The sequence below is a fragment of the Oncorhynchus tshawytscha genome, linkage group LG10 (assembly GCF_018296145.1).
Source record: "Oncorhynchus tshawytscha isolate Ot180627B linkage group LG10, Otsh_v2.0, whole genome shotgun sequence".
NCBI classification, from domain to species: Eukaryota; Metazoa; Chordata; class Actinopteri; order Salmoniformes; family Salmonidae; genus Oncorhynchus; species Oncorhynchus tshawytscha.
This window is the reverse complement of record NC_056438.1, coordinates 37,177,011-37,189,671: the sequence shown is the minus strand read 5'-3', so window position 1 is coordinate 37,189,671 and position 12,661 is coordinate 37,177,011. Positions and strand designations below refer to the sequence as shown.

Below are 12,661 nucleotides of genomic sequence, written 5' to 3'. Positions count from 1 at the left end.
CTACAAACAAGCAAGATTTCTGGCTCTCACAGACCTGTAACTTCTTCTTTAAGAGGCTCCTCTGTCCTCCACTCGTTACCTGTATTAATGGCACCTGTTTGAACTTGATATCAGTATAAAAGACACCTGTCCACAACCTCAAACAGTCACACTCCAAACTCCACTATGGCCAAGACCAAAGAGCTGTCAAAGGACACCAGAAACAAAATTGTAGACCTGCACCAGGCTGGGAAGACTGAATCTGCAATAGGTAAGCAGCTTGGTTTGAAGAAATCAACTGTGGGAGCAATTATTAGGAAATGGAAGACATACAAGACCACTGATAATCTCCCTCGATCTGGGGCTCCACGCAAGATCTCACCCCGTGGGGTCAAAATGATCACAAGAACGGTGATCAAAAATCCCAGAACCACATGGGGGAACCTAGTGAATGACCTGCAGAGAGCTGGGACCAAAGTAACAAAGCCTACCATCAGTAACACACTACGCCGCCAGGGACTCAAATCCTGCAGTGCCAGACGTGTCCCCCTGCTTAAGCCAGTACATGTCCAGGCCCGTCTGAAGTTTGCTAGAGAGCATTTGGATGATCCAGAAGAAGATTGGGAGAATGTCATATGGTCAGATGAAACCAAAATGTAACTTTTTGGTAAAAACTCAACTCGTCGTGTTTGGAGGACAAAGAATGCTGAGTTGCATCCAAAGAACACCATACCTACTGTGAAGAATGGGGGTGGAAACATCATGCTTTGGGGCTGTTTTTCTGCAAAGGAAAGAATGAATGGGGCCATGCATTGTGAGATTTTGAGTGAAAACCTCCTTCCATCAGCAAGGGCATTGACGATGAAATGTGGCTGGGTCTTTCAGCATGACAATGATCCCAAACACACCGCCCGGGCAACGAAGGAGTGGCTTCGTAAGAAGCATTTCAATGTCCTGGAGTGGCTTAGCCAGTCTCCAGATGTCAACCCCATAGAAAATCTTTGGAGGGAGTTGAAAGTCTGTGTTGCCCAGCAACAGCCCCAAAACATCACTGCTCTAGAGGAGATCTGCGTGGAGGAATGGGCCAAAATACCAGCAACAGTGTGTGAAAACCTTGTGAAGACTTACAGAAAACATTTGACCTCTGTCATTGCCAAAAAAAAGGGTATTTAACAAAGTATTGAGATAAACTTTTGTTATTGACCAAATACTTATTTTCCACCATAATTTGCAAATCAATTCATTAAAAATCCTACAATGTGATTTTCTGGATTTTTTTTCTCATTTTGTCTGTCATAGTTGAAGTGTATCTATGATGAAAATTACAGGCCTCTCTCATCTTTTTAAGTGGGAGAACTTGCGCAATTGGTGGCTGACTAAATACTTTTTTTGCACCACTGTATATACTTTCCCATTTGAGTGAAGAACAGAAACAGGGTGTCCTTCATCAGCAGTTGATTGTATTATTTGGCACACAAAAGTAAAATGCATTCTGTGTTGCAACTGCAACTGCAGTCTATTGTGGTATTTTGGACTCAGTAATTGCAGAATAACTGCAGTTACACTACAAAATTACTGCAATCTTTTTTCGCAATTGGAAAGACCTAATTTAAGCATAAATGCCACATCACTAGAGATTGTTTTTCCTTCTCAATACTTGAATCATCCAAGAGCATTTATTTTCTGTAGCTTGTTTGAGGACTCTAAATGTGGTAGGTTAATGCATAATAAACCATTGGAACTGAATGCAATCACTCTAAGAGTGAACGCTCTCTCCTCTCTCTCATAACTATGTGGTAAATCAAAATTATAGCTTTTTCACAGTGCCTTACCGAAATAGAACAATAACTGTCTGGCAGGCCACCGGATTAGGACTGACTCAAAACAACACGTGCTTCAATAAATTCAAATTGACTTCGTTTCATTTCACAGCTCTGACCTTTATCATTAAGCTGATGTTCTCTGTTGCTTTGACAACCGTGGAGATGGGCAGCACAGGTGAGCAAAGGCTTCTATAATCAGGCATGAAAGTGCCGGCGGTGTCACCTTTCAGAGTTTGCGGGAGCTATAAAAAGAGCTTACTGAAATAAGACCGAGCAGCTGACTGAGAGCACAGCACACTGATGATGAATTCAAATCTCTCAACCCTCTTTGCTGTGTGCACCTCAGCAAAGCAGACACCGAGGGAAGATATAGCCCACCGTGGGTCATATCTGTAAGAAGCCCCTTTTGAAGGTTTTGAAAGCCGTGCATGGACAAAAACAGGAAGCCTGCACAGTCTGTATAAGATACCTCAGGTGACAGTATATATTGGATAACGCAGATTTTGAGTTATATTGTCGATAGTCATGGATCAGCCATTAATCCACAGTCACTAAAGAGTTTTCCCAGGATATAGGCTGTCCATCTAGTTAGGATCAGCAAGGATTGCATTGAGCATTGAGCCATTCCTGTACCACATGCACACCGTAGCCAGGAGTTTATGTTTAGGGCAATATATTTACACTGACAAACTGCAACTTTGACCTCTCACCACACAGAGGACTTGCCTGGTTTGAGTGGTATTTCATTTATAGCTCAATGCAAGGGCAGAAGTGAATCTTCAGGACATTGCTGACTGAATTGACTGATTGAGCTTTGCTCGAGTCTACATCAAGTTAGTGATTTAATTTGAACTGTAGATGAGATTGGCATGCTGTTATGGGTGCTTGCAAGTTCTAGCAAGTGCCAGAGTCACTGAGGTACTGAAGTTCACTCTGTCTAGACGTTTGTGAAGATTGAACATTATGAACAACAGCCTACTGTCCTTTCACGAAGACAGTGAAGTGATATTGTTTTGATTAATACAGGTGGCATTATGCCTTTATTAATACAAAAAGAAAACAATCATGAATATATGCGATGCTGCTTGCACGTGTCACATACCACAATGCATATCAATGACAATTGTTGTTTTCCATCAATATAGCATACCCATTCGACTTTCATCATCCTATTTTTATCTGACAATAGCAGATGAATAAAAGGATGTGCCTTATTGCAGGATACAATCCCAGAATCAATGTAGCTGGTTAATTTGCTAAGAACAGCGACAATGCCTGGATGGTGAACTCAAGAAAACATTGGCACTTTTAGGAAATATTTGGCAAGGGGTCTGGCAAAAGATAATAAAAAAGTGACTACACATTTTTGTAAATTATGTAGCACACATACTTCGTTGACAATCATTTCCTGTGAACTAGTAAGAAACAATTCAACTACATACCACTACCTATTGTACTTCTCATTACTCATTGACATCAACACTTTGGGCTCAAATCAGTCGAATCCACATTACTTAGGCCTAATAGATTAGTAAATGAACATACACGTTTCTTTGTGGTTGAACATGAATTACTGTAGGTCTACAAGTTAGACTCAGCCCACAGATATGTGAGCACAGCAGAATGTACATTGCCCTTTGGATAGGTGATGCCATTATTAGCATAACAAATGAAAGCAATGCACGTCTAGGTGATCAAAAGAAGGGCATAAACATGCTGTAAACTGTATTCAGAAAAATAGACTTTGAAACGACTTTGAAATATTAGGTTGCTTTGTAATCTTTATACACGTGTTACCTTTTCTGTCGAAGTCCTCATAGTGTTGCACAGAATTACATCAGTGCTCAAAACCTTCTAGTGCCATAAATGTTACAGGTACCCCTAAAGCCATTTACATGACTTAATGCTTTCCTCAAATATATATTTTAATTTTCTTAACACTAGTACACTACACAATCATACACACTACGATCTAGTTATCTTCAGACCAAATTAAATTCACAGCGCATAGTTCAGTTGAAAGATGACATTCAACTCTCAAGCTTTGCATGACCTCTCGTAATAGAAAAGCATTTTATTCCAGGCTAAATAGTTAGTGTGATTTTCGACCATATGGATACATTTTGATTCAACATAATCTTCAACTGTTATTACGATGCGTCTGCTTGTTAATGGCTCAATTAAAAGTTACCTACTGCATCTTGTCTGTAACCTTGCCATAGAACCCATTGTAACCAAATGGTCAATCCTTGTTGGATTTTGAAACACACAGAACCCAATCTGTCATTCATATCTATATACAGTCGTTTTATATCTGTATAGCTTGACTTTTTCAAACTCTTCAGAGGCCAGCTGAGATCTGTGTTGACCAATATCATGATTACGGTTATGCTATGTACAACATTTTACATTCGGATTTAAGATCAATATCATACGCAAACTTCCTCAACCTTCAGAATCACCTCAAAGGTACTTTGCAATCTCTCTTTTCTCCTTTCAGTTAAACTCTTTTCCCTTCCAAACACTTTGTGGAAATTCATTTCTAACTTGCGAGCGTTTTTTCTTGACTAGTCAAAGAAATCGATTAGCAACCAAACATCTGGGAACAATTTGATTTTGTGTGTACTTAACTTTAACGCCAAAAGCAACATAGCAGTTCATGTACAGTAGTTAACAATGTGCCCAATACTTATGTACTGTTGCCCCAAACAACCCCTGACCTGAATTCATCCCAATATGTCTTTCCATGAAAATGTTACATTTTACACATTTCTCTGTGTTCTTGTGTGAATGTGTCCACGTACATTTTTACAACCCACATCGTTAAAAATCATTCCAAAGTTGAAAATAATAACAGCCAATTTCAATGACACGTGACAGTGGGTCACTAACCTACCAACATCTGACACCCCAGAAACACAATCTTTATAGATTATCAGGTCAGTCACAGAACTCTTTCCACTCCTCTGTCGACTGGTCAGTATACACAGTACCAGTCAAAAGTGTGAACACACCTACTCATTCAAGGGTTTTTCTTTATCTTTACTATTTTCTACATTGTAGAATAATAGTGAAGACATCAAAACTATGGAATAACACATATTGAATCATGTAGTAACCAAAAAAGTGTTAAACAAATCAAAATATATTATATATTTGAGATTCTTGAAAGTAGCCACCCTTTTCCTTGATGACAGCTTTGCACACTCCGGGCATTCTATCAACCACTTTCACATGATTCATATATGTTATTTCAGCGTTTCGATGTCTTCACTATTATTCTACAATATAGAAAATTGTAAAAACTAAAGAAAAACCCTTGAATGAATAGTTGTGTCCAAACTTTTGGCTGGTACTGTATATTCAACAGAAGTATCTCTTTGATTTTTAAACGGATTGATAATGTAAATTGTCTGTCGTCGATGTTGATTCGTCACAGACCATCTCTCTTGCAAGACACCCCAAGCTCTCTTCCTATCCGGCTTCACTTCCTATTTTGGTGACTTCTCGTTGTGTTGCGGCAACATGCTGGAGATTTACTTCCTGTCGTATTCGTCCTCCTTGCCCTCTTCCACTGCCTCCACAGTGAATTTCCCTACCTCCCCTATCCGGATGGCGGCCGGCTCCTCCACGGGACCCTCCCTCTTGGTTTCCCTTTCCGTTACAACCTCCGTGTAGGTTACTACTGGGGTTTTACTGACTTCCGGGCTTTTTCTTCCCTTGACTGGGGTCACTGCCTCATCGACCTCCCCATCAGCCTCAGCTCCCTCCTGGCCCTCGGCCACGGTCCTCTCCTTCTTCAGCTTGATGCGGAAGGACTCCTTGGTGGGGGCCTTCTTGGCGATGTTCTCCTTCAGCCTCTCGCCAGAGTGCTTGATGCGCTCGCTGGCCTGGTGCATCTTCTCCCGTCTTTCGGGGGGCACCATTTTCTCGCCCATGTTGTGGAACTTGGTGCCCAAGTTGTCCTTGGTCTTGGTCATGGTCTCCTTGGAGAAGGCCTGCTTGATGCTTTCAATGCCCTTCATGCCTGATGCCTTCAAGCGGGCAGTTCTGGATCCTCCTTCAGTCTCGTCCACTGTCATGTATTCCTCATCTGAGGAGATGTCCCCGGGGACATCGTAGGTGTCTGGCTCGATCACCAACCCCTCCATACCAACAGCTCCCTTTGGGGTCTTTGTCACAGCCACCGAAGGGATCTCATGTTCCCCCTAAAGAAAGGCAAATGAACAAATTAATAAAGTACAATAATATGGGTTGGCTTCTTAAGTTATATAGCCAATGGTTGAGTGCAGACTTGGGTTCAAATAGTATTAGTCTTTTTTAAAAACTTGATTACGTTTTTCTGGTGCAATGGAATAGTCCCAAAAATGCCAACCATGTGGCCTCCAGAAACTCTCAATCAAATGCTCAAAGTCTTTGAAAGGAAAAACATACATTTTGAAACCAGGTCTGCTTGACTTTCACTTTTTGGGCAATTATGGAGAAATTATACAAGCTTTCTCTTCTCTCCCTATCAGACGTTTGGTTTCGTAACGGTTGCTACGTCTTTGAGGTTGCAACAGTAACCACTCAATACCGTGGCCAATGTTTCTACAGGGATCACAGAGGTTGGTGGAAAGGTCAGTTTCTCAAAGATAACCTGAACCACACTGTGTATCATTGCAGTCCGCAAGATGGACATCTCTGAATGGGTGTTCTCAGCAAATAACTCAAACAACTTAGCCCACAACATGAGAAACGTGTGAGAAACGTGATCAATGATAAACCCAAGAATAGTATCGAAAGATGTGCCATTAACGAGTACTTCCAACAACCCTTTTAGTGTTAAAACGTACATTACTAGCACTAAGTGCTGAATCTCCCTCTCTATCGTGCATTCCTAAAAAGTGGTAGTGACCTCCCTTCTGATGACTGGGCAACCTGCTGGGTTCTGCAGGTGACTTTGAGTCTGAGACCCAATGAATTCCAATAAAGATTCAGCCACCTCCAACAATCATTCTCATGAATCAAGAGGGCGAGTCGTCTGAACATGCCCAGAGACTCTGTGATTGACACAACAATTACACCACCAGGGAATGTGGGCCAGCATATTTTTTCATTTTCATACGTGATGTTGCCCGGCAATAATAATAGATTATTGGCTGACCGACATGGCAACCACCCATAAGATGACAGTCACTGGTCACAACCACATTGGGCTTGTGCTTCCGACAACGGATGGTGTGCGTTCGACTCTACTTTATTCATGTTGAAATCTGACCTTATTGGTTCCTATGTTGTCATGGTTACATAACGGTACATGGACGGATCGGGCTCGTGGTACAGAGTAGGAGACTGCACAATATGTTGTAAATTCTCTCTGTCAACCCAGTAGCAGTAGCTGGTCATTCAGTGTCTGTATAAGATTGATGATGTCCATGTGATTGTCTTATCAGCCAGTCACGCTTTAGAAAGTCCTATAATGTATAACCCCAAAAACAAGGGATAACAACAGCTTGACTGCGACAACAAAGACCTTGCTGTTATACAGAATATACATTACTTACAACAAATATGTTGTTACCTTGTGTTTGTTAATTCTAGCTTGGAATGAAAGTTTGGCTGTACATGCCCAATATCTATCCTCAAAACAATGCCACCCTCACAAAATCTACAGCCATTTATCTGTGTCCTATTACTGGCCCATACTGCACCAATAAGGTCAGATTTCAACATGAATAAAGTAGCATCGAACGCACACCATCCGTTGACAGAAGCACAAGCCCAATGTGGTTGTGACCAATGACTGTCATCTGAGCTGTTGTGTCACATTTGTCAGTCTTGCCATGCTTTGCCACTGGCAATGACTGTCTCTATAACAAACAGCGCTTGCTTCCTAACTAAAGTTAAATGGCCATTGCAGCCATTGCTGCGTCAGAGGCAAAAGCACTATATTAGGAGATCTCTGCCCTGCTAGCCAGGCCCTCAGAATAACCGACAGCAAATCAGTCATCTGGAAATCCTACACTCAGACTGTCCTATTCAGGCAAGAGGGAAATGAAGCCCCTCCTAGGGATCATCACAGAGGAAAGATGAGATTCACTAAACACTTATTGTAAAGTGTAGTATAACTATCATCTTCAGAAGCCACGGTTTAATGTTGACTACAGAGACTGACAGGCATTGGTACTAATGGCCATTCACAATTAGCCTCAAATATTTCCATGAAAAGCTAGTCAGTCATATATAATGATTTGCCATTAAAATGTTTCTTTGACCTTACTGATATTAGCCTATACAAACGCATTGCATAACAAACGCATTGCATAACAGATTCACTAGATGGAACAACACATAGTCCCCTCCAAAAAGTGTCTGTCCTATATCTGAGATATAAGAAAGATTTTTTTTAAACTTGTATTTAACCACTTATTTTTGGCACTCAACAGTCTTCATATACAGTACCAGTCAAATGTTTGTACACACCTGCTCATTCAAGGATATTTTTTAAATTTTTTAAAACTATTTTTTACATTGTATAATAATAGTGAAGACGTTAAAAAATTATGAAATAACACATATGGAATCATGAGTGTGCAAAGCTGTCATCAAGGGTGACTACTCTCAAATATAAAATATATTTTGATTTGTTTAACACTTTTTTGGTTACTACATGATTCCATATGTGTTATTTCATCGTTTTGATGTCTTCACTATTATTCTACAATGTAAGAAATAAAGAAAAACCCTTGAATAAGTAGGTGTGTTTTGACTGGTACTGTATACTTCCATTCATTTTTTCAACTGGTATGGGGGCCCCTCAAAATGAGTCTTGTGAAGCCTGTGAGCATCCTCGAGCAAAACAATGTACACTACCGTTCATAAATTTGGGGTCACTTAGAAATATCCTTGTTTTTGAAAGAACATTTAAAAAATTGTCCATTAAAATAACATCAACTTGATCAGAAATACAATGTAGACATTGTTAATGTTGTAAATGACGATTGTAGCTGGACACTGATTATTTTTAACGGAACATATACATAGGCGCACAGAGGCCCATTATCAGAAACCATCACTCCTTTGTTCCAACGGCACGTTGTGTTAGCTAATCCAAGTTTATAATTTTAAAAGGCTAATTGATCATTACAAAACCCATTTGAAATTATGTTAGCACAGCTGACAGCTGTTGTTCTGATTAAAGAAGCAATAAAACTGGCCTTTAGACTAGTTGAGTATCTGGAGCATCAGCATTTGTGGGTTCAATTACAGGCTCAAAATGGCCAGAAACAAATAACTTTCTTCTGAAACTCGTCAGTCTATTCTTGTTCTGAGAAATTAAGGCTATTCCATGCGAGAAATTGCCAAGAAACTGAACAGCTCGTACAACGCTGTGTACTACTCCCTTCACAGAACAGCGCAAACTGGCTCTAACCAGAATAGAAATAGGAGTGGAAGGCCCCGGTACACAACTGAGCAAGAGGACAAGTACATTAGACTGTCTAGTTTGAGAAACAGACACCTCACAAGTCCTCAACTGACAGCTTCATTAAATATTACCCGCAAAACACCAGTCTCAACATCAACAGTGAAGAGGCGACTCCGGGATGCTGGCCTTCTAGGCAGAGTTCCTCTGTCCAGTGTCTGTGTTATTTTACTCATCTTAATCTTTTCTTTTTATTGGCCAGTCTGTGATATAGCTTTTTCTTTGCAACTCTGCCTAGAAGGCCAGCATCCCGGAGTCGCCTCTTCAATGTTGACGTTGAGACTGGTGTTTTGCGGGATGTCTCTTGGTCTGACAAACACAGCTCTAGCTCTGTCACCTTTCACCGCAGATGTAGAAGTGCGAAGTCGGTGGATGCAGTGGATTGAGATGCATCCAATGCTTAAACTGACAGATTTTGGTGGGGATTTTTTTATTGTGCTAATTAGATTTACGCGGGTGCGGGGACATCAACTTCAGGGGGATTTAAAGCAATGGTGTTTCAAATGCCATGACTTATCTGAGAGCTAAAGGCCCCATTAAAAATGTTGGTCTTTCCAACATTGATCGCTACAGGGGAAATCACGACCGTCTTCATTCTTTTACAATAAATACATGTGACACCCACTGACTGCTGATATCGCTTTCTCGTTAGCCTAGTAAGAGGTTGCCCCAAAGCAGAGTCACGTGATTGGCAGACCCTCATTCTTCAGATTGGCCCTAACAGTCTGCTGCCACATAAGAAGGCAGTTTATCGTGTCCCCATTGGCAGCGGGGAGCATACCATGCTCCCAGAATAGGACTCTCTGTCACGGCCACACAGCAGCTGCTTCTTTCAGTGGAAAGCACACAGAGCTTTCATTGCCCCCGGAAGTCCCTTTAACGGGATCTATATGTCCTATTAATACAGAAAGTTTGAAGTCTCTTTTAGGCTACCTAGTATCTATTTTCATCAAAGTCATATACTATAACTTCACTCATGCCAATGTCTTAGAGTGGGGCATGTTTTTTTTCCTGACTGTCCCTATGCTCTTAACTGCTAGGCTACCTGGCACTAGTACTCGAAGGCCCTTAAATGGTACCCATTTCTCAATGCATCTAACTCGTACTTATCAGAGTCAGCGCTTTAATTTGTTACTGTCTTGAAATTGCTCTAATATCTACCAAAAAAAAGATGTGAACCCTCTCTAATTCGCTTGAACTGTATCTAATATCCAGCGACTTAAAACTGACCTAGTACAGTATATCTTCACTGACTTGCACCACTGGCCAATAAATGGACTTGCTCAGATGATAGTTCTCTGATGTATCATTAATACTTTACACACACATCGTATCAATTGTTTATAGAGCATCGTGGAGGTATATTAGACCACTGAGCATAGTTTTGTTGCAATTTCTGGTACACCCATTGTGTACAATACTCACCTGCTCTGCATGAGTGCATTTGCATATTCCCCGGTCAGAACCTGTCCGAACTTGTTGTACGCATTAGCATATCTCCCCCCTGGCTCACCTTTGCCTGTTGTTTCATTACTAAACATAAGTTTGTACACGTGTGCGTTCATACAACAGTAAGCACCTTATCCTATTTTCTCAATGGCATATTGTGTCATGTTGTTTGCTATTTTAGCACATAGGGTTAAATTATTTTCTATTACTCATTGAAGCCTCATGCCCTGTAATTGGTATCTGTATAGAGAATGTGTACAGTGTTAATTCCTTTACTGTAACCGCGGACACGCAAGGTCTTATTTCTATAGGCTTTATGGTATCCTCTTTCGTTCATGTGCTCATGTACTTTTCCCCATTAGTTCTGTAACTTGTATGCTAATCACAATGGAGAATTGCTAGCTGTTGCTCATCATTTTTTGAAGTGGCCGTCTTGGCCCTTTGGCCTGTGTATCATTAGCTCTGCCCTACATCCTTGTGGAAGCTTTTCAGTTACGGTTTCCTTATATAACCTAACGGTGCATTCTACAGCTGATTGTGAATGTTATCAGTTAGTATTATTGCAGCTTATTATAGTACTTCATGGTAATATTGTATCATTGCATCCTGGTATTGCTTACATTGCATACTAACTACTCTCTTTATTCTGTTATTTCAGAAAACCACAAATCATTATTGGAACTGGAGTTGCTGACATCTTTTGTCACCGAAGATTGAGGCCAGCTTTTTTTGACTAGCAACATTTAGTGAACGCACACCCCACACTCATTTTCACAGTGCATTTTTTGAGTACCCAGTTCACCACCAAGTGCAACCCAATGGTGAACACGGTTACCTGATAAATGATGACCCGGAACTTGTTTCTGGTCAGCAGCTCCTCCTGTGTGGTCTCCACCTTCTTGACACGCAAGTTCTGCTTCTCCACCCGCGTGCGCACCTCCTTGACATTGGAGCTGACCTTACGTGTCTTCTGGAGCAGCTTCTCCACGGTGCCACTGGTGGTGGTGTGGTCTTTGGCTAGCTTCAGGACATCACCCTGGATGGTCTTGATGTTGGTCTCTAGGTCCAGCTGCTGCTCCTCCATGCGCTGCTGGCCAGCCTGGACGTTGTCGATGATGCCTGCCACACGCTCCAGCAGCGACAGGATGGTCAGGGCGCTGATGGGATTGCCTGCATCATCCTCCACCCCCAGCACTTCCAGCTTGTCCTGCACGCCGGCCATGCGGTACTTTGACTGATCCATGGAAGCGTTCCTCGAACGGCGATAGGGAAACTTGGATGTTGGGTGAAGAAGCCGAGTGAACAACACTGAAGTGCTGAAACTTTGATGCAAGTGCAGAGAACTTGAGGATATCTGGTTAGACGTGGGTTTATTTGGATAGCTCCAAGACCATTGAGGTACCACCGACTAAGAGACCAGAGACGTGACTACCTACCACAGTGACCCAACTCAGGTCTGGTGCAAAAGAGGAAGCAGACTTCTCCTACCCTTTTAGAATAGGCTGCAGGATCAAGAGTGGACCTACAAAACAAGCTCCCAGAGGGCAGGAGATAGACTGAAAGGGGTGTGGCGTAGCCAGTTCGCACCACATAGATATAAATACTATTTTGGTAAGGTGACACTGACATTTTGGGAAGATGCAAAGCAGGGGGATGGATGGAAATCCCCCTCTAGCCCACTCTGATACTCCCCGATTAATTTATAATTTTACATTCAACAAGTGGTTGAAAGGATCTATCTAGGCATCGCTTGACGATGCAGCTGTATGTCAAATTCTGACTCATTTGTAGTGACATGGAAAGACAACGCTTTGGTCATCTGCCTTGAGTACCCATCCCAGGAATGTTGAGAGGAGTAAACATAGTAGAGCTGCCCTTTTTGAGTTCCCCAGGGCAGCAAAGTCCACACATTGAGTGGCAGTGAGATCAGGAGCCATTTATATTG

At 41.7% G+C, this 12,661-nt stretch overlaps 1 protein-coding gene across 1 annotated transcript; it reads right to left on the bottom strand.

Annotated features, from left to right (window-relative positions):
- Positions 1-2,810: 2,810 nt before the first annotated feature.
- Positions 2,811-12,270, bottom strand: cavin4a (caveolae associated protein 4a). Its single transcript, XM_024435012.2, has 2 exons — positions 11,552-12,270; positions 2,811-6,010 (listed from the first exon to the last, which is right to left on the bottom strand). Exons 1-2 carry the CDS (start codon positions 11,957-11,959, stop codon positions 5,339-5,341), a joined length of 1,080 nt encoding a protein of 359 aa, XP_024290780.1. The 5' UTR covers positions 11,960-12,270; the 3' UTR covers positions 2,811-5,338.
- Positions 12,271-12,661: the final 391 nt, after the last annotated feature.